Here is a 26,141-nt window from a genome sequence, read left to right as displayed (position 1 = left end):
CCGGTCAGGAGTTTCAAAATGACGTTTACACGTTCTTCTTCTTCTTCTTCTTCTGTTGGTTTACTGGCAGAGACAACTGTAAGGTTCATACCGCCACCTACTGGATTTAAACTAAACTCTCCATATATTAAATAAAATAGCATTGGAGTAGTTGGTTGTGAGTTTTATATATGATAAATATTGAAGTTGTTGTTTGAGTAATATGTAATATTTGTTTATGTTGTTTATTTATATTGTTTATGAGAAATTTTCATGTTCATTTTATTTGTTGTTCTTGTTTTGTTTTTTGGTTGTTTTTTTACTTATTTGTTATGTTCAAAATAAACCTAAATGTAATATGTAATAACCCCTACTCACCTAGTTCCCACACTGTTATAACTTCTCTATTTTTCAGCTGTTTAATAGAAACCAGAAGCTTCTCTCAACAGCTGCTGCACAACTTCTCCAGAAACTCTTACAACACCCAGAAATCTCCTTGCTGCATCTACAGTAATGTTAATTTTCTCAGATTTTCTTTCTACTACAGCAGTACAGTTAATTACCAACAAGGCTAAAAACTTCACTTGATCCTTGCAAAAGCAAAATTCAGCATGCTTCCTGACTGATTTGTCCTCCTCAGCCTCTTGTCTCACATCATAACATTTACTTCCTCATGCAAAAGTCTCTTTGTAGATCTAACCCTGATTATTTCTGCCTCCCTTAGTTACTCACTTTAGACAATTATTCTTCTGTGCTGCATTATTTCCTTTGCAAAGAAGAAACTGGATCTTTCTCACAGTCTGTTTCATAATCATTCTCCCACATTTAACACATGTGGCAAAATCACTCCTACATACAAACAAACTATGATCAAACTTGCAACAACTCTTGCTCTGCAAAGGTTTGGAAACAATACTGGAGTCAGTGGAGCCTTACTGGGTACGACATGTGGTCCAGTAACACTCAGGTAAGTGCTCCAAATCAATGTGAAGCATATGAGATTTCCATTAACTACTTCGTCAAACCTCTTCATCTTAAAGCTGTCTGTCTTCTCTTTATACTCTTTAACTCTCCTTGCATCCATTCTGCATGAGACTCTTTGTCATGATGATGATGATGATGATGAATTGCTCTATTCATCATATGAAGTACTCAGATCCTTTACTTAAACTCCCCCTCCACTCAAAGATGTGTTTTTCTTCCTGTTCCTACAGTTGGATGTTTGAGCTGCACTGTGCATAATGATGTATGTGCAGAGTTTAACACTAGAAGACTGTTTTCACATTCATCTGCTGGAAGTGGAAAGTTTCTCTGTGCTCATTGAAAATCTGATTTTAAGGGCTGGACCTACAAGCATGATTTATGACATCACAAGACCAAATGTGAAACGAATCATTTCGTGGGGGTTGTGATCAAGCCCCCAGGAACAGCGGCGGGCTTTGAAGTCAATTTGATATAGTGGCCAAACCGCATAATTTTCAGGTCACGTGATGCTATTGGGCCCAAAAAGACTTTTTCCCATAGACTTACATTGTGAGAGAGGCGTCTGTAAATCAGCGGATAATTTTTTTTGAGCATCACAACCGCCGTAAAAATGATTCGTCTCACTATCAGAATTTGATCTATTCGGTCCGACCACATTTCAACGGTCTAGAAGAGTCAAACGATTGAATTGTTTTATCCCCATTCAAGTGAGCCAGAGGGCTAAACCGGAAGTAGCCCGCTCAGCCGGCGAAAGTCGCTACTGCGCTTGCTCTATGGGCCCCATGATCCCAGAAGATCCGGGTAATTTTATACCCGAACGTCAAACTTTTTTGGCTTCATGTGCCACTGAGCAATTTTCATAGGAATGAACGGGGCCCCGCCTTCAACGCTGTATCCAGTTCTCTTTATACATCCATGGTTGTGAAAAAACAAAAAGTTTATCCACCATTTTACAGCTGCTCCTTTTCCCATGATTGTGTGTAGGAAAAATTCTTTCTGGGGCCCAAGACAGACCCAGAAGTTGTCATTCCACAGTTTGGCCACTATGTCAAAATTGGCTTCAAAGCCCAGCGCACTACCTGGGGGATTGGTACCGAGGCTCCAAGCTAACATTAGCTGCTGGAAGACGTTGCCTACTCAGAGGCTAGCAAGCTCCCAATATCTGCAATCTAAGAGTTCTGTTACTTCTAGTCCCTGGGGAGAAATCAATACGTCGGGTCACAAGGATGGAGGTGAAGGGCTGGGTGGAGCACAACGCAGCAGGAAGGGGAGGGAGGAGCAGAGCGGTTTGCTTTTGAGTCTCATGCTTGCGCTAGCTTGACTCCCAGAACTTGCATATTGTTGCTTTAAGTAAAAGTACATAACTATTAGCAGCAAAATATACTTAGAGTATTAAAGTAAAAATAGTGGTTTGGTGCCTCTGACTGATATATTATTATATATGATATCATTAGATTATTAATACTGAAGCATCAGTGTTAGAGCAGCATGTTACTTCTGGACTTTATACAGTAACTTATACATTTACTAATATGTAGTCCATCCATCCATTTTCCAACGCTTATCCAGGACCAAGTCGCGGTGGCATCAGACTGAGTAAGGAAACCCAGACATCCTTCCCCCTGGCAACGCCCTGCAACTCCTCCTGGGGGATCTTAAGGCGTTACCAGGCCAGAAGAGATATGTAGTCCTCCAGTGTGTTCTGGGTCTGCCCCGGGGGTCTCCTACCAGTTGGACAAGCCTATAAAAACCTCCAGAGGGAGGCGTCCAGGAAGCATCCTAACCAGGTGCCCAAACCACCTCAGCTGGCTCCTTTCAATGTGAATATGTAGTAGTATTCATATTTAAGTTTGCTTTTTTTTAAACTATGCCCATAGGTTTTGCTGCACGGTGTAACCTGGATTTTGAAAAGTGTTCATCAGCAAAGATTATAGCTGTTTGGATTGGTCTCAGATAGTTTCACTTATTTTATATTTAACCTGGTGGTAAAAACTCTGCATTTCCCATAAACTGTGTATTTAAACACTCACACTCATTTTAAAATATTCTGTGATCTGAATGTTCAGCTCGTTTGTATTCAGTCATGCTTTTATTTGGAAGGCGAGTCCTCCAAACAGGAAGTCGTGTTCCTCATTCAGCACACACACATGTTGGCTTTTCCCTCAGGGGCTCCTTTTTTCCGGCGTGGTCAAATGACGTCACAGAGACAGCTGTTGCCAAAATGCTGTAAACATTTTTGGTTTGAGATCAGATTTATTTAATCTATAAATTTATCCAACAAAAAAAAAAAAAAACAACCAACATTTCCAGTCTGTCCAGCTCACATAACACTCTCAAAACACAAAGTGCTCAAACACACAAACATACCACAGTGACCTCTCACCTCTTCAAAAATGACATTCATCAACATTTTTTCTGTACCAAAGTGGAGATATAATTCACGATGTTGAAACTAAAGCAGAATGACACCAACAGATCAAACCAACTCAAAACAAATCTTTTTAAAATGTTCCTATTCAAGAAAAACAAAACAACCTCTTCTATTTCTGCTACTACAACTATTAAACTACATTATTTCATCTTCTATTTTTATTTTTCTTTATCTACTGTACCTACACTGGTACTTGTGATTCTTCTGTTACATGAAGAACTCCTGTTTTCCTCAGTAATTTGGATCTTTGACCAATAGAAATAACTACAAAACATAACTTATAGTATGTTCTGCTTTCTGGTACAGTGCTGAAAAAAATGACTCAATTGGACAAATATGTTTAACTGCCCACTTTGTGATTCAAACACCGTGATAATGAAAGTATCACTCACCCTTACTTACAGTTATAGGATGTGGTAAACAAATAACCTGCAAGGTCACAACTTCTTTCTTTCTTCTTCTTTTTCTTCTTCTTCTTCTTCTTGTCCAAAACTTGCTCTGCTACAACAGCAGGGTGTCTATTTATTCTTCCCACAGCTTCAACTAGTTTTGCTACTACAGTACTTACCCTGTTACTACTACTGTTGCTACGACTACCAGTTCTTTTACTACTATAAGTAGTACTCGACTGTCGCTACTTATAGTCACACACTTCAATTTCAAAACACCAGTTGTGAAGTGCCACCACTTCAACTTCTTTTTTAAAAATGACCTCTAAATATATTCTCAATAAGTTTTTTTTCATAATAAAACACAAAGAGAGAGAGTGTTTCTCTCAGTATTGACTCAAATCCGGAGCAGATCTTTTCCTGTTTTGTCCCTACAGCACAAAAGTTCTAGTATGTGTTAAAACTTGATGGAAATTTGGAACAAAGCAGAGTTTGTTCCTTGTTATTTGTGCTTGAGTTCAGAGCAGCGCTGAGCTGATGAAACCACCTGCCGCTGATGCTGACTCCGGAGTGAAGAGCATCCTTCTTTATCTCCACGGAGAGAAACTTCGTCTCCAAACGCTTCTCCGTCTCCGTCCACTACTTCTTCTTCTTGTGGAGGGGGTTGAGCCAGGAGAAGCAGAAACTGGGTCGACGGGGAGCCTCGCTGAGGATGGAGGAGGAGGAGGAGGAAGAGGAGGAGGAGGAGGTGGGGGAGGAGGGAGGGCTGGTCTGAGCAGGACTCCTAGTCTCAGTCTCCATCTGGAGCAAAGAGGAACAACAGATGATTTCACATAAAAATACAGGACTGTGAATTTTAAACTGAATATGCATTAGAATAAATGTCACGAAGCTGTTCATTTACTGTTCAAGCTGAATAAAACCACTGATTCTGACTTACCAGAGCTGTTGATTAGATAAGAAATCATTTACAACAATGTGAGAAAGCGTCCTACATATTATTATGACATTTTGAATTTTTATAATGAAATATCTTTGTTATCAAAGACTTTTCATAGATTTGCTAAAACCCAAGAACATAAAGCAGCTCTAACATGACATTTATTCCTTTACCTGACAGATTGTTCCTGCTCTCTTTACCCCTGATAAAACTACTGAAACTGAAATAGTATAATAATAATAATAATAATATACTAATGAGAAGCTGAGTGTAACTGTAGATCTAAAATTTAAACACATAACACATTCAAAGAATGGTAAGTTGCTTTTTATCTTTTTTCCCCACAAATTGTTCAGATAATTCACAAAAAACAAATAATGTGTCATGTATGTATTTATGAGATGATAATAATAATAAAGCCTTCACATTATGCATGCAATAGTAGATGCTGATAATAAATCAATCCTATGAATGTTTATGAGATTTCTATGAGCATGCAAACAGAGCAGCCACCATCATCATCATCATCATCATGCAGCAGTGAGAGACTGATGTTAGCAAGAAAAACAAACAGTAAAAGTAAACAGATTAATTTAGTAATTTATTCAAAGTAATTTCTATTTCGTCATCATTTGTTTGATAAACTGTGAGCTGCCTTTTCTGATTGATTCTGAACTGTAGTTACACAGTTTCACCACCAGGTGTCAGAAGAGGCAAAGAGGAGCAAAGTTTTCAGTGGTATTTCAACTACTGTATTTTTATTTGACATTATAGTATTTTTCTGAATTTCTCTTATTATTATTATTATTATTATTATTATTATTATTATTATTATTATTATTATATTGTAGTAAAACATTTTTAAAATACTTTTTTGCAGAAATCTTTTTATTTCAACTACTGTATTTTTATTTGACATTATAGTATTTTTCTGAATTTCTGCTCTGTTTATTATTGTTATTATTATTATTATTATTATTATTATTATTCTTCTTATTATTATTATTATTATTATTATTATTATTATTATTATATTGTAGTAAAACATTTTTTTTTTAAAATTTTTATAGAAAAGTTTTCATTTCAACGACTGTATTTTTATTTACTGTATTACTGCAATTTATACAGTTTACTGTATTTCTTATTTAGCATCATAGTTTTTTTTGTAAATGTCTTTTTTTATTATTATCATTTTACTAAAAGCACAGTATTGGCAGTATTTTGTAGAAAGTTGCTGATGAAATTTGATTCAGTTAAAAAAAATACAGATGATATCATTTCCATAACGAAAGATATATTTTTAAATAAGGTCTTGAAAGCATTAATGACACACCGAACATTAATCAGCATCATTTTCATGCCGGCACACAAAACTTAGTTTAGAACGACACTCTTCTAAATCTGAAGCTCTACTGTAGACGTCCTGTGTCGACTTCCTGGTGGAGCCAGCAGGCGTGTGTGTGTACCTGAGTTGTGCAACAGTGAGGATGGATGTGTCTCCTGCTGGTGTTATGTGCAAATGAAGCAGCCGATGTAAGCCCAAACCCTCTGCAGGATGACCAGGAAGGCCAGCAGGTAGAAGAACAGAGTGACAGCCTGGAGAAAGATGGAGGTGGGGGGGTGGACGAGAGCATGGAGGGAGGAGGAGAGGCAGAGAAAGAAGAGATGAAGAGGTAGAAATGGAGGAGGAGGGATGAAGAAACAGACAGAAAAAGGAGGATAAAATAAGGAAAGAGGCAGGAAAGAAAAATGGAGAAGAAGTAGAAGGAATTTGTGAGTTTATGGAAGCAGTTAGAAGAAAACAAGGTGATAGAAAATATAATGCAGGAAAGGAGAAATGGAGGAGAGGAAGGAATTTCATAGAATAAGGAGAGAGAGGCCAGTAGAGATAGAGAGAAACAAGAGAAAAAAAGTAGAGGAAAAACAGAAAAATGGAGGAGTGATGGACAGTACATGAGGATGAAGGCAGATCGAGATAGAAAACAAGAGGGTTGAGGAATCAGAACAATGGAAGATGGAAAAGGGAGGATAATGATGGAAAATTGGAGGAGATTGGCAGAGGAATTGAAAAAGAAGAAGAGAGATGGAGTGATGATGCATCAAAAAATGACTAACACGGAAAACTGCAGAGAGGAGGAAGGAAGGACGACTCTTTTCTGGACTCACACAGGCACTCTTTCAGTTTGACCAGGCCCTGATGGCCTTGTAATTAAAGTTCTGGTTCGTGTCCATCTGTCTCTCCTCTCGTTTCCTCTCATCTCTCGACTATAAAGGCATAAAATTCTCCAAAATAATGATGATAGAAATAAAAAAGAATGTCATGAATTCAGGTGGAAAGACAGATCTAGCTTTTCACTGACATCTGATTAACTATTTTGGGGTTACTACGACTTTTGGGACAATGCATGTTTGGGATACTATATTTTTTTGTTTAATAGCAGGAATGAGCCTTCATCCTCTCCTCCTCCTCTCCACTCCAACTGTATTTTCCAACATGACAACAACACTGTGACCCAAGTGAAAGTGCTGAAGCAGTTTCATCCAAGATGCAAAAGTGACTCTTGCAAAAAAAACATCATCAACAGCAACAACAAAGAAGAAGAAGACAATGTGGAGGTGTGGCCACATCAGCAGGTGGGTGGATGGTGAGAGAGCCTGGTCGATGATGATGAGGATGATGACGATGATGGTAAAACCAGACAACACTGACCTGGAGAGAGACACAGGAGGTTATTTTCCCCTCATTTTCAGCAACACTCATTTCCATTTTGGGGTTAAAATCTTCGGGCCACTCGCTGTTCTTCCCGTCGTCCTGTTTGTTTTCTGTAAATTCTGAATCACTGACCTCAAACTCTGCATCCTTGTCTGTCTGTTTTAAGCCGTTTGTCGTCTCCCCACCATGATCTGCTACATCCGAGCTGTCATTTTTCTGTTCAGAGACATCCGCCTTTGTAGCTAAATCATTCTCCAGCACTTCACTTCTTTCATCAGACGTTAAACTTCCTTGTATGAGACCTTCAAAGTTACCCTCTCCCATCTCTGAGATTCCTTCCTTCAGCTCCAAAGCATCTTTCAAGCCTAAAATATCTTCTTCAGGTTGCTCTTTCTCTTCTGCATGCTCTACCTGACTACAACGAAGCTCAACGAAGTTGTCTTTGTTCATCCCTAAACTACCTCTCTCTGGCACGGGATGAGTCTCCTCTAGTAGAATGGATGTTAGACTCTCATTATTATCAGGAAAACTGCCTAAACTACCATCTTTAAGCTCAAAACTACCCTCTGTACCAGGCAGGCACACCCAGCCCTGCATATCCTCCTCCTCCTCCTCATTTTCCTCCTCCATGATACCAGCTTCTCCTGTTCGCCTGGTTGTTTGCACTTTGGGAACAGGTGTCAAAGCACCGTCCGGCTCTAAAGGCTTCATCTGGGGTTGAGATTCAGTAAGCGGGGGTGTAGTTTGAGAAGGGTTTTCTGACTGGTGTGGGGGTTGAGGGAGAGGAAGGTACGGCTGAGGGTGAAGCTGAGTGGAAAGTGGGAGCTGTTGGGGCTGCAGGTGGGTTAAAAGGTCAAGTCCAAGGGGAGGTTGTTGGGAGTAAGACGTGCTTTGTTCCGGGGTCGGAGCCTGAGTTTCAGACAGGAGCTGAGAGCCCTGCATCCATGGAGGTTGGATTTGGGCCTCAGGAGGGGAATCCATAGCTGGTTGTGGTGAGCTCATCATCTCCTCTGTATCATAAATCATTTCTCCAGAATCTGGGCTAACCCTGCACCAGCTGCTGGGTTTGTACCAGCCGGGGTAAAATGTAGCACCAGTTTCCTCTTTCATCCGCATTTCTTCTTCTTCTTCATGCTGAGCATCTCGTTTTCCATCAGTCTCTCTCTGTGCCGTCCGATCACCTGCATCACGCTCTGACTCTCCCCCCTCACACTGATATATAAAGGAAGACAGTTGAAGGAACATGCAGGAGATTTTGCACATTTTAGCCCATTTACCACGACTCACTATTTTCCAATTTATAGAAGTTTTTAGATTGATTTCCATCCTTCCAGCCTGTTTTTGGTTTAGTTTAATTTTCAATCAATTTGCAGAGACTTAAAAACAGTCGTTAGTGCTTAATGTTCAGACACTGGATCTTCAAACTGAACTAAATATACTGAATCAACATTGTCACTGACCAAATCAGTAGCTTTTAGCAGTGGAGCTTCACTTACTGGTGACTGAGAGCGCCGTAGTCAGCTCTGTGTGATGCACAGTATGTTACTTCCATATTAAAAGCTTAATAAAATACCATGAAAGCTACTGAAACAATCATGATGTGAAAACTGTCCCATATATTTGGCTGCTGAGCTATTAACATTATATTCTGCGATGGTGGAATGAGCTTCAGCTCCACACGGTCTGCTGACTCTCTTGTTGCATTCAAGAAACACCTGCAACATCACTGTCTGCCACGGTGTCTTCTTTATGCCACCACTAGGGAGCATTGAAGTCAGACATTTTCAAATGCTACACATAGTGGCTTTAATTTTTTTGTCAAAGTTATTTTCATAGTTCAGTGGTAATCCAATTGTGAGCAGGAACTGTTTTGATGCAAGAAATTCATGTTATCCTTTTGTCTGCATCCATTATTATTTTCCTGTTTGTCCACTGAATCTGAGTCCATTAATGGCATGAAGTTTGGAAGCCGATAATCAATCCTCAGAAGTCTTTGAACGCACCACCGTGGCTCCCTGTGATGGATCACTTGCATCACACTTGGATTAATTGAAACCAGAGGGTGCGTGGAAGGTAAGAAATCAGTCTAAAATCATAATTTGTAAAATGTATAATTTTCCATGTTTTGGAAAATGGTTTAAAGGGCTCAGACGTCCTTTAAAGTGTTCGAGAAAGTGAGGAATGTGAGCTGTGAGAGACTGAAGGGTAGAAAGCTGTAAGTGTTTAAAGATGTGCTGAAAGAAGATTTATTCATTTTCACACATTTAACAGTTTATCTGTCAGCTGAAACTAATTTCCAATCAACACATGTCTTCTCAAAATAGCTGTTATATAATTAACACTTACAAGTTAACAGTTTGATGGATTGAACTTGTGTTATCTGTGTGTTATTGAACTCATTTCCACATAAAAATACTTTCTGGTGGTTGACAAAGATGTAAAATAAGAAGTTTTTAAGCTCATAGAGGTGATGTGGTTCTGTACCTGTTGTGTGCTCATTCCCTCGTCTTGTTCACAGACGTTTCCGTCCTTAACAGGTTCAGGAGTCGCATATTCCTCCACTTCTCTTCGAACCTCCACCTCCTCCTCCTCCTCCTCCTTGTCCTTCATCTGACCCGATCCTTCATTGTTCAAGTCCAGGTCAAGCTCCGGCTGCAGAACTGCACCAGCAGGCTCCACAGAGTCCATCACCGGACTTGGAGCTGTTTCTGCAGTCAGAGCTGGTTCTGGTGCAGCTGCCTGTACTGGTTTCACTGGTGGTGAAACCAGCTCTGGGATCGGCTCTCTGACAGAGTCCAGGTTCTGGATGGAGGTTTCTTGAAGGGGTGTTGGTTCTGCGTTCTGCAGAGAGAGTTCTTTGGGTTCTTCTGGCTCTGGTTCAATCTCTGGTTCTTCAGGAACATCTTCTTCATCTGAAGAGAGACAATAAAACCTGATGAAGCTGAATGTGTGTTTGTTGTTTATGAGACATTTAAAAACGTTCAGGAGAACTTTCACTGTAAATAATAAAAGTATTTTAACTACATTTATCTACATTTCAGGACTAAATTCACATTCTGCAGTGTTTTTGTGTTGATCAGTTTTTGACATTTAGACACTTAGTTAAAAAGTATTAAATGATAAGATCTTTATCAAACTTTATTCATAAACTTTATGGATGACAGTAACATCAACAGGTCTCAGGGGTGAACAATGTTGTGATTGACTTTGTTTGAGTATGCAATGTTTTGAAAGATGAGTTTAAATGAGCGCAAAATGAACCAAACTTCACAGCGATCCACCCAATAGTTGTCAAGCTATTTTATAAAGGACTAAAAATAAACCTCATGGTGGTGCTAGAGGAAAAGTCAGATGATCAACCAAGTCAGTAGGCTGAATCCTCTGGGGATCATGAACGTCTGCACATTAAATTCATAGCGATCCATCCAAAGGTTGTTGAGATATTTCAGTCTGGATCGACTGACCAGCAGACATCACCATCCCAAGAGCCATTGCACCAGCCACTAACACGGCTAAAAAAGATGTTAATAATGTTGTTTTGTATGTGAAGTATTTATGGTGATATATAGGTCAAAGTCACGTGACTGATCAAAGGACTGTATATGCAAAGAAATTACTTCTGGTGAAATGTTGATTAAAACATGGCGTTGCTGCAGAACAGTTACGTAATGATTTAAGTTTAATGGACTTACAGTGAAGGTCACACCGTGTGTCCGTTCACAAAGTTAAAAACAGGAATGTCTTAAAATCCATCAGAGTTTTTCTTTTAAATCAAAGCGGCAGGACGAGAACATCTGACCAGCATTCATTGAATCATTGATACTGATCAGTTAATCTGTCAACTCTGTTGTATTTTAATAATTTTGTTTATTTGAGCAGGAACCAGCTTACTCGTTGGCTCTTTATTTACTGCAGCTACCAACTATTTTTGGATTGGACTCAGACCTCAAATCTCCAAACAGATAATGTTACTTAGTTTTTATTGCATCCACACTCTTGTTTCTGGCAGGCAGTATTACAGTTCAGGCTTTATAACAGCAAACATTTTCTATCATCTACTTTAAATAATTCAACCTCTTTTTCTTTTTTCTAAGTAGTAACATTTTTACAAAGTGAAAATTCAGCTGCTTCTTTCATCTCTTAAAAGGTAAAATTGCATTTTTCTTTGAGATTTTGCTGCAGCTAAACTTCCTCCAATGCAAATGAATTGGAAATATAAAAAAAATACACTCATAAACTTATAAAAAATAAAGTGTCTAAGTGGTTTCCCAGCATTGATGTCTGTCTTTTCTTACCTTTGATGAAGTCTATGTTCTTCAGAGCGCTCTCCTGTCTGCTAAAGTTAAATGTGTAGTGGCTCATATTCTCATAACCTGGTCTAAGCGTCTCTGCTGGACAGGAGCTGGTCGCTGTTATTACTCTGAGAAGAGAGAGGAAAGTTCAGAGGAAGAGGAGAGAAGGAAAAGAGGTAGAAAGAGGTTTGAGGAGTAATGAAATAAAGAAGAGAAAAGAAGGGAGGTGAAGTTAGGAGGACAAGAGGAGAGACAGAGAAGAAAATCCCAAACTACATCATAAAAATTAAGCACACTTAAGTATCCTACACAAGAGTATTTAATCACATAATACACAACATATACAGTATATCTAGTCAGATTACTCACTTTGTGATCAGCTCTCTTGAATTCTGAGGTGAGGATGAGGACGAGTGGAGAAAACAGAAGAAGTGACTCAAGATTATAACATACTGGATCAGTTTTAAATTATCCTGCAAATATCTGAGTAAACTCTTAAACACACATATGACAAACTGAAAAAGGACAAAACATCAATCTCACAAACATACAGTGAAGAGAAGAGGAACAGGAACAAAACACTTAAAAAATTCAAAAGTAGTTTGAACTACAGCTGGGCAATATATTGATATTATAGCGATATTGTGATATGAGACTAGATAACGTCTTAGATTTTGGATATCGTAATATCTTGATATAGTATAAGTGATTTAAAGGCTGCGTTACAGTAAAGTGATGTAATTATCTAAACTTACCAGACTGTTCTAGCTGTTCTATTATTTGCCTCTACCCACTTCATCATTATATCCACATTACTGATGATTATTTATCTGAAATCTCATTGTGTAAATATTTTGTGAAAGCACCAATAGTCGTCCCTACAACACTGTCGCAATATCAATATCGAGGTATTTGGTCATCCAGCCCTACTCTGAACCTCTGATGATGCTGAACTATTCTGCAACTTGCTGTTTCATCCGAAGACATCCATTTCACTTAAAATTGTATCAGCAGTTTCTTGCTCTAACTTAAAAGGGAACAATTTACATATCAAAGTGTGTTTCGAGGTGTTGGGGATAGTGCTGCTGCATAGGTGAAGAGGGTTGTATAAAGTATTTAGTGGCTCCAGAGGGAGCTGTGTGAAACCAGATCAATTCAGAGATAAGTGAGGTTACCAGGTCCAAACTATTAATTGTCTTTAAACATTGCAGGTTGATTATCTTTAAGAGAAACCGATGGTGTTAATACATGAGAGACACAGTATGGGGCTGAGATTTATGGAAGATCGAAGATGCTTAAATAAAAATAAATGGAACAATGAAATGAAGTGAAACTGATAATGTATTTCCCTTTTATGTATGAATTTACTGTCATAATTAAATTAATGAATTAAATGAAATGAAATGCTCTGATTGGACGGTTGATTGTGTTTAATTTTGGCATGAGCAGAGCCTCCCAATCTCAGGAAAGAAAAAGCTCCTCGTGAAAACAAACAACAGCGTTTTGTATTTAGTATCTGTTCTCTGCTGGACATCAATTCACCTCTTCACTTTGTTTTCTGTATTGATTTTAATGTGGCATGAAAAGTTCATGTCACAATGAAAAGCAATTCATTATTTTTCTTAATGACAAAAAGCTAAATAATGACAGTAACTTGAATGACAACGTGTTTTGTGTTTCACTTTATTCTGTCGTTTGATTTGTTATAATTTAGCCTAAAGGTCACTGTGTTATATATATAACTGTTCCTTGACTACGTCACGATATTCTTGTCCAAAACATTTAGTAAACTGAACACTGGTGCTTAGAAACAACCTGAACAAAAGCAGCCATGTCCGGCTCCTCCATGCTGCTCATCGCGCTCTCCACCAGCTTGTTGTTGGCCTCCATGCTGTCTCCGTAGCAACGCGCCAGCGCCTGGACGTGGTTTGTCTTCTCTTCCTGCTCCGAGCTGATTCGCTGTGCCATCGCCTTCAGGGAGACGATGCAAAGATGATGATGATGATGATGATACTTCTACTACTGCTTCTACTCACATTATTTTTCATGTATTGCACAAGATCTTTACATATATTCTCATATATTTACCATATTCTACAAATGTAAAATACATGAGTACATCCACATATTGAAATGTAGTTTTTATGTCACTAGAGGTTCATTTTCTCCCACTGCTACTATTGGCATTGCTATTACAACTGCTATTGGTGTATGTGTACTATAAGCTGTATATGTGTACTATAAGTGATATAATATGGTGTATGTGTACTATAAGTGATATAATATGGTGTATGTGTACTATAAGTGACATAATATGGTGTATGTGTACTATAAGCTGTATATGTGTACTATAAGTGATATAATATGGTGTATGTGTACTATAAGTGACATAATATGGTGTATGTGTACTATAAGCTGTATATGTGTACTATAAGTGATATAATATGGTGTATGTGTACTATAAGCTGTATATGTGTACTATAAGTGATATAATATGGTGTCTGATAAGTTGAAGGTAGTTTGAGTATCTGACCTTGCGTTTCTCCTCCAGGATGGAAAACATGTGGCTGAACTTGTCACACACACTCTGTTTCTGAGTTTTACAGTTTTCCTACAGAAGGCAGAGCAGAGATTAATGAACACAAACACAATGTATGTTTCAGCGTTGAATGTTTTCACACTTTATATGAATTAAATTTTGTACGTGTGACACTACAGCTTACTTAAAACAGTGTTATTACTTCACAGACAGACTTTTCAAACAGAGATCCTTCCAGGTTTCAGAAAATCAGGATTAAGACCTTTTAAAGATATTTTTAGGATCACCTGGAATTTAATTTGAGATTAATGAGAAGCCGTGATCACAAAAAGGCTACTTATGATTAAAGTTAGAGTAGATAAATTAAATTTAAACCATTCAAAAATGTGTTTTGTGGACCTGTTTCTTCACTCGGCTGTTGTTCTCTTCTCTTCTCTTCACCTTATATCTGAGTTAAAGGCGTCTATTTGTGACATCACAACTAGTTTGGAGCCAATCGTGGTCCAGTATGCATCTTACACAAGGTTACTATGGAAACACTCACCTCTATGTTCCTGCAACTCTCCTCTAGATCATCGATCAAAGCCTGGACTTTGTCCTTGGCCGTCACCAGAGAACTGATTCCTTCATTCAGCTCATCCTGAGAAACAAATAAACTTGATTTTTGTTTTTTTAAAAGGTTGCAGTTAATTAATTAATTAAAGTCACTCAGTTTTACATCTTAATCTTGATCAATCGTCAACACAATACGTTTAAGACAGGGTCACTTCTCTATCAGTTACTCTTCAGTGATTTTGAGATGTTGGACATTTATTACTAATCATCTTGTTGCATTACTGTTAAGGGGTGTAGTGTTGCATTATTTATTACGATAATATGATTTAAAAAGCTTGCATTAGCACATACAACCACTAACATGACAACTATTGAACTCTGATTTCCATAGTAGAAATTTCAGGTAGGAAAAATACACCTAAAAATGTGGTATACTTTGAATATTCAGAGTAAAATAGGTGTAACACAAAGGTACTAGAACATGAAAACAACAATGGTATCACTTTACTTATATATACAGTTTTGGCAAAATGTTCAAAAAGAGATAACGTTGATCTTGGGTATTACTTTGACTCTGAAACCAGAACTTTTTATTCTTGGTAAAACAAACCACATGAACATTTGGATTATCTATTAAAGACTTTACTTTCTGATGGCTAAGAAATTGATCACAGCTGCAGCTTGCAGATACAGTACAGTGGACAGAAAGGATTAAGTTGGTTTATTTCATTTATTTCACTGCAAAGCTGGACAGATGGGCATCGTTTGTACAGACCATACCAGATTATGTAATTAAGAGTAAAAAGCACCTCTGTTTTTATTTTTGTTTGTTTGTTTTTCCTTCAACATACCTCATTTCATATATTTCTACTAAATCCACAAGATAATCTCCAATTATCTGTCTGTCTGTATTGAACCTTGTTCCTGACTCCTCAGCCTCTCCCCTCTGTCTTACTGCATTTATTAGCACATGAGCTACAGATGACTTGAAATGCAGAAAATCCTTTTTTCTAATCCAGACATTCTTTTGAGGTACCAGGCATTCACTCAGCATCCTCATCCCCTTCAACCCCCATGTCCAGCCCCCCCAGCATCCTCAGCTCCCTCAGTATCCGTAGTCCCCTCAAAACTGCAAGTTACATTCTAATAACATAGATCAATTGATTTACAGCCAAAAAAGTTACTGCAGATTAAATATTTTCAAGAACATTAAAGTCACAGTAATAGTATAATTGTAGTTGTAATGTAGTCAGCGATGCATGATGTCCAACTTAGTGGACAGATGATTAATCGTCATTTTCTTCCAACATGAAATCAATACTTGGAAATTTTAACAACTGTATTAATCCTTGGTTTTTACTTGATGTTACAAAATTTTATTTACCTGCAAGGGTCTACTACCATAGAAGGATTGGCAAGATATTCCTGAGCCGTAGAGTGTTTCCGGCCAGCCGGCGGCCATCTTTGTTTTGAGAAATTTGTGTTGCGCTTACAAAGGCTGGCCAGTGGATGGGAGTGTATTGGATGACACACTAGAGTCCGCTGTGTTGGCTGATGTGCAACTATACCATTAAAACCCATGAATATATAAGAAAACAGCTTTTGAATAGCTGTCCACTGTAGTGACCACTATACATGAAAGGGTTAAACAAATGTAACAAATGTACTAGTATGATTCTTTAAAGATCTATTTCCATTCCCAACACATCAGATGGACTCTTTTCCCACATGCATACAGTCACTCAACACACACCATTATAGAGTGTTTATACCTTCTGCTGCTGGTAGATGTCTGTCAGCGGAGCCACCCGACACGACTGATGAGCCCCAAACACTTTACAGAGGGAACAGGTGGGAACCTGGCAGGTCAGACAGTAGATGTTCATCTTCTCACCTTCATGGTCTGGACACTTCACCTTAGCAGGAAGTGTAGAAGGAGGGAGAGGGCTGGAGGGAGAGACAGAAGAAATGCCAGGTCTTTAAATACATGTATGTACTGTCATGATTTTTTTATTTGCAATCATTACCCTCCCTGTTTCTCTTCACCTTGGGGCGTTGTTGTTGTTGCTGACTTCCTGCTTGTAGACATCGATGATGTTCTCCACCAGCAGGTTTCGTTGCAGGCCGTAGACGCCGTGGCGATCCAGCACCACTTCATGTCTGCAGGACGGACACCGGAAACGACCGCTGTTCACCTGCATGGTGGTGCGAGCCTGGAACAGGGACGGCTGCACAGAGAGATTCATAATAATAGAAAATGCTGTAAATATAAATATAACAGTGATAGTTTCTCAGCTGTGCTCTTCAGCATAACCTTTGACCTTCTCCATGACTGCCTTTCAACAAACCCCCACAGTTGGAGTTTGTTGGTGTATAACACAGCTGCATGCTGGGATTTCAATAATTAGCAACAGTGTTAATCTTCAGTAAAGAGTCACCGGTGAAGAATGTGTAAAATCTTCTAAATGTCTCCCTGGGTGAAGTCAGAACTGGTTCAGGACGGGTTACTGGGCAAGAACCAGACCTGGGAGATCCCCTGTTCACCGTCCAGCACATAAACACACTGAAGCTCACCGGGCTGCAAACACTCATCAAGCACCCAACGTTTAACTCTCCTTGTCTGTATATCAAGTAAAAATAAACCAGCAGCCTCTGTCGCCCTCACTCACACTGCTGTCATTTTGTACATCAAAGTTGGACAATCTAATCACAAAGAGCAAAACAAGATCTCATCACATTTTGCTAAGTGAGCATGAATCCTGAAAAATAATGTGATTATGCAGGGACGTTCAGGTATAGTTAAAAAAAACTAATTTAAAGCTGCATTAATTAGTTTTTGACAACTATGAGGCAAAAGAAGTCCAAACAAAACTAATAGTAGAGTGTGGAGAGATTGTCAATCAAACATATATATTGTATATGCTGTAAGGTCCTGTTAAAAGGTCTAATCAGGGAAGATAAATAAAAACATTTGCGGGGATCCACTGTTGCGTCAAGGCTTTAAATTGTTACGTTTCAGATACTTTCCTTCATGCTTTTTCTATGTCGACCTGCTGAGTGTGTCTAATGTAAACTTCCTGCTGTTGGAAATCATATTTCTGTAATTTGACCAAAAAATAATTACAAATTAGAAACAAACTGTATTTAAAAATGAAGAGAGAGAGAGAAAGCTTCACATTTACTATATTCGGCCCTAGCAATAGCTAGCTTGAATTCAAGCAATAATATTTACTGCTACCATGATTACTAATTAATTTGAAAACTTTTTGATCCATCTAAAGTTCAGATTTAACCCTCCTGTTGTCCTCGGGTCAATTTTGACCCGGGAGGACAACAGGTATCATTATGTGCTGTCATCAAAAAAATTGAAATGGTTTCAAAACAGTATCCTGACTAAGAAATTATGAATTATTTTGACTATAGTTGAGATCAGAGGAAAATATGTTGATGGATTATTGCAGACTGGTATATGTGAAAGTTTAGTCAGGGTACTGTTGTCCTCCCGGGTCAAAATTGACCCGAGGACAACAGGAGGGTTAGAGAAATGGTTTATTGATGGAAAAAAAAACACATTTGCTTTCTTTATGAGAGCGAGAAAGTCTATACCATTCACATGTCTGTGTAGAGCTGGAGCTATTAGCGCTATTAGTTTAGCCTAGCATGAAGCAGGGGGAAACATCTTTATATTATCTACACATTTACATACATAGTTTAAAATGGCACCATATGAATAAGGTCAAATAAGTATCCAAGGCCTCAGCAGTCAGTTGGTGCTTCAGACAAGAAGATAGACACATGGATGGATAGTTCGACAGATAAGGACAGTAATATAAAAGAAGAGATCACAAGAGAAAACAGGAAGGGCAGAAGTGGAAACAGATTAGAGGAGTGAGAGTTGGGGAAACAGAGGGACAGATAGATGAGTGAAGAAAAGGACAGATGAGCAGAGAGACTGATGGAGGGTTAGAGGGCTAAAGCGTCCTGAAATAGTGGCTTTTAATCAGCGTCAGCTGCTGCTGGGCCTTACGGAGGGATCAGAGCCGCTCAGGCAGCGGCTGGTGGAGAGACAAACACTGAGGCCTGAAGGCTCAAACAGAGACCTGGTTTCAACTAGAATCTGTGTTGGGGTTTTTTAATGTGAAATATAAAAATCATTGGCTCAGCTTGAATTCATGTTGGCTACAAAAAAGAAGAAAAAGGTATAAAAACATTCAAACAAACTGCTTAAACCACCTCTGGACCAGCTGCCCATCTGTACACTCACTGTGTTACAGAAAATATACCAAATTAAAGGGACACTCCACCTATTTTATATAGGAAACTCATTCTACTAGTTCTAGGAAGCACTAGTCAGCCTGTGAAAAATGCTGGATAACGTCTTCTGTGGCTCTGGAGGAACTTTAAAGTCCAATCACATGCAAGCACACATTCTTGGACTACTCTGTAATGTAACACTCTGTTTCTACTGTTTACTTCACGCAATCGTCTCAACAAAAGATGAAATAATTGCTGAACCATGATAGTTTTCCAGAGTCAAAATAAAATCCTGTCTCATAGTATTTTAAACCACTCTGCAGTGTTTGGGTCGGTTACTGTAACTGCAGCTTGTTGCCTTCTGAACACTACTGTAATAAAATAACTCCTAATCGTGTTGTAGTGATGTCATTGAGATGATCTCTGTCTGGGTTTGGAGACTTTGGAGAATTTGTAGCAGAAAGCCTTAGTAACAACCTGGAGGAGGGGACTATTTTACGATATTACTTCAGGGAAAAATAATGTTCTTCAGCTCTTATGTTCACTCCTCTTCTATTAACCCTCCTGTTGTCCTCGGGTCAATTTTGACCCGGGAGGACAACAGTATCCTGACTAAACTTTAACATATACCAGTCTGCCATAATCCATCAACATATTTTCCTCTGATCTCAACTATAGTTAAAATAATTCATAATTTCTTAGTCAGGATTCTGTTTTGAAACCATTTCAATTTTTTTGATGATACCTGTTGTCCTCCCGGGTCAATTTTGACCCGGGAGGACAACAGGACGGTTAAACGGCTGTACAGAACATAACGGGAATCAAGAACTTTTCTGGAACTTTATTTAGCATTTTTCAGCTTTACAGAACCTGTCAGACTAGCAACAGCGACAACTCTTCTGATCGCAAAACTCTTCTTCTACGCTTTTATAGTCTGGGTCAACGATACAGAGAAAATGTACAAAATCATTTCCCATTTTCTTACTCAGGAATAGTAGGATCCAGTGTTTTGGGAGTTTGACACACAAAAATCTGGATATCTCAGCTTCTGCTGCTTTGATTTTGACTATTTGTTTTATAATCTGTTTTTTGAAAGTCCCTCAGACTTCATGAACTTTCTGGAGGTGCAACACTAAATCACTGGACTATCCCTTTAATCCTGAGCCCCCGCACTTCAAATGCAAATCTGGATCTATTATTTGCTAACCATAAACCGACAATAAGACAGTTTGACTTGGGAATCTGTTAATATTAATCATAATCTGTGGTTTAATGAGCCTGAGACGACTTAAAGAGAGAGGACATTACTCATGATTAGAGATTCAAAGTTGAGGAAAGAGGGAAGTCCAGCTGTTTAGCAGAAGCTATTGATGGCAGACTGAGCTGAAATATTATGAGATGGAAAAACTGTTTGAACTCAGGTGGGAGGGGAGGAGAGGATTTGCTGGGGGATCAGTGTCAAAGGTTACGACACTGAGCATGACAGCGGGGGCAGAGTCTATTAGGTTTCCTTCTCACATACCAAGCACATGCAAATACACACCGGGACATGCACAAAACACACGAGTAAAGTATGTTCTGTTCTCATCTAGTGGAAAAATATGTGTGTGTGCATTCGTGTTTGTTGTGTTGATCCAACAGTCAAATCCTGGTTTGGAGGACATGAGGTTCAGAAGGATTGCAGGTTTGGAAACAACCACAGTAAAGCTTCACATGTTGGAACAGACTCCACATAAATGTTCTTAGGTTCTGCTGTAACTGTCGTACAGTTAAAATTGAATCTTTACTCTCACAGGAAGAAAAGTCATGTGCAGGTCGTTATAACATCAAGAGCAGCAACCTTGGATTCAGATAAGAAGCCTCACTGATGTATGAGTCTAACATGAAGACACACGTTTCATTATTTTTACTGTGGCCATGCCAGCAGTGTGGCTCAGTGGATGGTACTGCTGGTCCACTGTTTGGTCCAGACTGAAATATCTCAACAAGTATTGAATGGATGATTTTTTGCCTTTATTTGATACTCAAAAGTGCAAAGAGAGGAAACATCAGTAGAGAGAGGAGTGTGACCTGCGGCAGGTCCACAGTTAGAACCAAACTGCAGACGTTGCTGTTATGTGGTACAAGTCTAAACCAGAAGACTAACAGGGTTCCCCTCGCTATGAAATGTTATACACACATGTTCACATTCATGTTCATGCTCACTTTTCCTCTAGCGCCACCATGAGATTAACATTTTTAGTTTTAAGTGAAATGTCTCAACAACTATCACCAACAACTTGCAATGAAATTTGGTACATTAGACAATTAAACACTTGACCAAATACCTGAAAAACCAACAACATTCTCATCAGCCTCAGCTGTTCTCTGTGTTTAGTCTTAATTAGCATGTTAGCATGCTAACTAAGACAGTGAACATGGTAAACTTTACATCAGCATGTTAGGATTCACATTGTGAGCATGTTATCATGCAGATATTAGCATTTAGCTCATTACTAAGCTCACTACAGCCTCACAGAGCCGGCAGCATGGCTGCCGACCTTCAGTCTGTACGAGTAGTTAATGCTCTCTCGGCTCTGCCTGCCAGCACATTGTTCCCACTTTTACTGTGTACCTCAGAGCAGATACCAACATAGTTTCCTGGCAGAGCTGGTGAACACCTGCCTTTGATGATTAAAGCATCACGTAGAGGTATCATTGATTGGAACAGAAATAGTGGGCAGAATATAACCAAGTATTAGAAGTGGTCTTTATGTAGAACGGCCCATGTCAGAGCTTTACAGTATGTTTTATATTATTGGATTATTATTATTATTATGTGTAATGTAAGCAGCATTTTAATTTTGCAGCTGGTGGAAGATAATCTGATGTATTCCATGTATTGTTGAGCAAATTAATAAATAAAAATGTATCATACTGTGTTTACAAGCTTGTTGTGTGTTTTATATGTAAAATATTAAAAGTTAAAATTGTCTAAAAGTTGATATGAAGATGGTCACACACACATTAACACATAAACACACTGGACAATAGCAGCAAATGTAGGTCATGGCAGGTGTTTTACATGTACATGAGCAAACCAGTTAAACATCCACACGTCCCAGTTTAGACACTGATAATCCACTGCACGGACATACGCACACACACACACACACACACACACTTTATTTTACATGTATGTGTGTGTGTGTGTGTGTTGTGAATAATGCAGTCCTGTCTTGTGGTATATAAAGTGTGTGTTGAAAGATGAGTATATTCCTGTATATACAGGTCATACATGTGCACAACTGTATGTACAAACAGGGATTATATGTGCAGAGACACACTGTACATACATGTGTGGATATCTACATGTTAGCAGTGTCCTGCTGTACATGTGAGTCGTCCCACAGACCTGGTAGAGCTCGTTGGCACATTTCCTGCACAGGTTGTGCTGGCAGGGCAGGATGACCACCGGTTTGTTGAAGAGTTCCAGGCAGATGGGGCAGATCAGCTGCTTCTCCAGTGTTTCCAGTGCCGCCTCGCGCTCTGCTCCCCTGCTGCCCTGCAGGCAGCTCAGGTCTGCAGTCAGTGACATGGCCGCTGCGCCGAACTTCACCTCCTCCTGTTGACACCAAAACTGATTAAATGACTGCACCGATCTGCTATAAACGCCTGACTGTTCTTATGGGACTGAACTGCTGCCTTTGCACATTTTAGACCAATAACTATAAACTGCTAATAATGTGTTCAGTTCTGTGAAAATCAACTATTGAGATGTTTAATCACTGGAAGGAAACTCAGATATATGAGCTAAAAAATCACCAAATTCACAATGTTCATGTTTTCCTCAACCTTTAACATCCAGTTTCCCTCCTTTGTTTACCCTTTAAGTAGCTTTAAATGTGGAAAAAACTATAACTTATTACAGTTTCTTGTATCTATTCTGTATCATCTTGTTGCACCTCTTCATGGAAGCTACATGATGTTTACACAGAGTCAAATAGCTCCAATATTCTAGATGTTTTCTGCATCATTTTATACTAATTTCTGCAAAATTCCATCTGGCATAAACAGGATCTTTGGCAACTTTGGGATTTACACTAGAATATAAAGAAAAGGTGGATTTGAACAATGTTTGGCTGCATTAAATGTGTTTATAATTATTTAACCAGTGGTGGGTCAGTTGGGTTTTTAATATTTGTATCTCTCGCTCAATTTTTACCAAAACACACATCATAATACTATTAGAAAATGAAAGAATTTCTTAAAATACATCATCATTACAGTATCTGCTTGTAATATACCATCATGTTGTCATGATAAAAAAGTAAAGTAATGTTCTTCCAGATGTTTTCAAAATAGATAAACTAATAACAGGCTGGAAAGTTGAAATATAATTTATAAACTTGCAGAAAAATGATTTGTTGTTCATGAGCTGAACATGCAGTTATTAGTACAGACAAAAACAAGCAGGATAAAAATGCAGAATAAGACAAAAAGTGGTAACACTTTACTTTAAGTCCCCATATTTAGCATCTATAAGCAGCATACAACCATTTAATAAAGCGTTAATAACACACTGTAATGTAATTGTTAGCAGATTATGAAAACAATATAAAACATTTGTAATAATAAGAAATATGTCTTCATAGGGGAAGGTATAATTGCTGAAAAATACTGTACATTAAAAAACACTTAAAATGCCCTTATGTCTTCTTACAACTCTATTATAATGTCTTGTTTACCGTTTATTAAATGTTTGTTTACTGCTTATAATTGCTGAATAGGGGGATTTAAAGTAAAGTGTTGCCCAACAGGTCGAACAGGACAAGAGGTGAAGATGTAAAACAGGATGTGACAAGATAAAAACAATTAAATAAATAACATTTACTTATAATGTAAAATAAAAATTCAACAGGAGATTCAAAAGAAGAAGAAAAAAAAAACAAGAAAAGAAAAAGAAAGAATAAAAAATGAAAGGACACTAAACAGATAAATCTGTTTACTTACCCTTTTCTGCATCTGCTGATTGTGTTCTGTGAAAGTTGAGTCTGTTATTTATTTTACTTCCTCCTGCATGTCCGTCTGGTCTCTAAATTCACTCGTATGTTCCTTTTCTTCAGATGTATTTGTGTTGAGGTGATTCTCTAAATCAAGCAGTAAATCCAGACTCAGACAGTTTTGAGATGCTGAAAAAGCAGCAACAGCAGGAAGAGCTGCTGATCTTCAGGGCAAATATGTCCAGTTTTAATTAAGAAATGACTAATCAAATGTAATTATATCTTGGAGTACATTCTCCTCAAGATGGACTTCAATGAGCTGCAGTTTCATGTGATGTTTCCAGGATTTATGACTTGTGCAGAGACCACAGAGCGTCTGAATCAGGCCTGGAAATACCCAACTCACTCAGTCAGACAGTTCAGAACAGGAGCCGTCACTTTTTAAAGAATTGAGAGTTAATCTTCAGCGTTGCGGGCTCGCTTTCAGATGTGGAAAAAATTCACAGATGCCACCGATTGAAACACACCCAAAAATCGAGGTCACATCGAGGTCAATCAGCTCAAGGAATTAAGTTTCACGTCTTTGAAGAGAAATGAAGCAGGAGCCAGTTTCTCCTCTTCAGCTCCTGTGACACCGAACTCTGGCACTAAAATCTGCCCGGAGTCTCTCCTCTCAGCCTCTTGTCTGCTTCCAAATCCCGTCCTCCTCTTCCTCTTCCTCTTCCTCACACACACACACACACACACACACACCCTCCCTCTCTCATACAACACTCTCACTCCATTCCTGTTTTTCTGCCCAAGTAGCAACTGTGTTCACGGCTTCTTCGCCATCCGGCACACAGCTAATGTGATGTGGTGTGTGAGATAGAGAGAGAAGGAGGACACAGGGGGTGGTGGATTGGAGTTAGGAGGGCATCAGGTTTCAGACCAGTCCCTCTGAAATGATCCCAACACACACACACACACACACACACACCATATCAGGCAGTGGCTGGTATGTGGACAGATTAAGACTATGCCAGGCTGTGCTCTTTCTACTGTTACACACACACACACACACACACACACACACACACACACACACACACACACACACACCCCTCGTCCTGTCCTATTAACGGTGCTACCTGTAAGATTTTAATATATCATCATTACAACGGAGACACTTTACTGTAAGCTGCCGTCAACCTTTACATCTTACTGTCATGATATGTACATACACAATATAAGATGTTTCCTGCGTCTAACTAAATTAACAGCTCAAGTGTTTGTTTTGTTTTTTTGTTTTTCTTGTGATATATTGCAAAATGTGTTGCTTTTCTGATATATATTTTTTAAAAGCATTACCTTATGTTCATATCATATATATCATATATCATATCATATCTGAATATGCTGTAAATTGATATGAAATTCTGCCAAACTCTCGATCAGGACGTACCTCTATGTTTAACCCCTAAAAGTTGTGGTCTATGGTCTAATTATTTATGGCTTTTACCCAAAACTAATTGATCAGGGAAAAACCTATCAGAGGTCTGGATTGAATATGTGTGTCACCACTTACTGCAGATCATATATAATACATGAATTCCCTAATAACATGGTTATAGTTACATGCAGTTGGTAGTTTTCATGAAGTTTGATCAGCGCTTTTATGGCTTAGAGGTAACAAAAACAAAACAAAACAATGGATCTGTGCATATGATGGCATGTACACCAAATGATATTTGGGATATTTAGCCAAGAATCGTTATACAGTTGTTTTTGGTCACATAATATATTTTTTTTGTTCATTTTTTATTTTGTGAATTTGCTTTCACATCAGTTGGTATGAACTTTTTCTAATAAAAAGTGAGAGATATTTCACATTCATTTCATGTCTAAATCTGATGACACTCAGCTCCACGTTATGAAATAAAGAAGTCGTCAATATGGTGCACAAAACCACTAAATCAATACAAATTGAAAAGCTGAGTGGACGTCTGGATTGAATATCTGACACCGATTATTGTGGGTCACATTTTAAGTTAACTACCTTATATAAATTAATTCCCCTTTGGTTATCTGCTAAATAATGTTG

At 38.5% G+C, this 26,141-nt stretch overlaps 1 protein-coding gene across 2 annotated transcripts; it reads right to left on the bottom strand.

Moving 5' to 3' along the window:
• Nucleotides 1-4,523: 4,523 nt before the first annotated feature.
• trim101 (tripartite motif containing 101) lies at nt 4,524-24,913 on the bottom strand. Of its 2 annotated transcripts, none has more exons than XM_042407955.1 (12): nt 24,069-24,913; nt 22,471-22,680; nt 16,869-17,050; nt 16,595-16,769; nt 14,812-14,907; nt 14,262-14,339; nt 13,544-13,699; nt 12,098-12,120; nt 11,732-11,856; nt 9,921-10,348; nt 6,190-6,319; nt 4,524-4,584 (listed from the first exon to the last, which is right to left on the bottom strand). In XM_042407955.1, the coding sequence occupies exons 1-11, from the start codon at nt 24,078-24,080 to the stop codon at nt 6,233-6,235; spliced, it is 1,572 nt and encodes a 523-aa protein (XP_042263889.1). In that variant the 5' UTR covers nt 24,081-24,913; the 3' UTR covers nt 4,524-4,584; nt 6,190-6,232. The 2 variants fall into 2 exon arrangements, with proteins under 2 accessions (XP_042263889.1, XP_042263888.1); XM_042407954.1 differs by lacking the exons at nt 4,524-4,584; nt 6,190-6,319 and adding exons at nt 6,447-7,433; nt 7,569-8,648.
• Between the last annotated feature and the right edge of the window lie 1,228 nt (nt 24,914-26,141).

Source organism: Thunnus maccoyii, chromosome 4 (assembly GCF_910596095.1).
Source record: "Thunnus maccoyii chromosome 4, fThuMac1.1, whole genome shotgun sequence".
In the NCBI taxonomy this organism is placed as follows: domain Eukaryota; kingdom Metazoa; phylum Chordata; class Actinopteri; order Scombriformes; family Scombridae; genus Thunnus; species Thunnus maccoyii.
The sequence above is the reverse complement of the archived record's forward strand: the minus strand, read 5'-3'. Positions and strand labels throughout refer to the sequence as shown.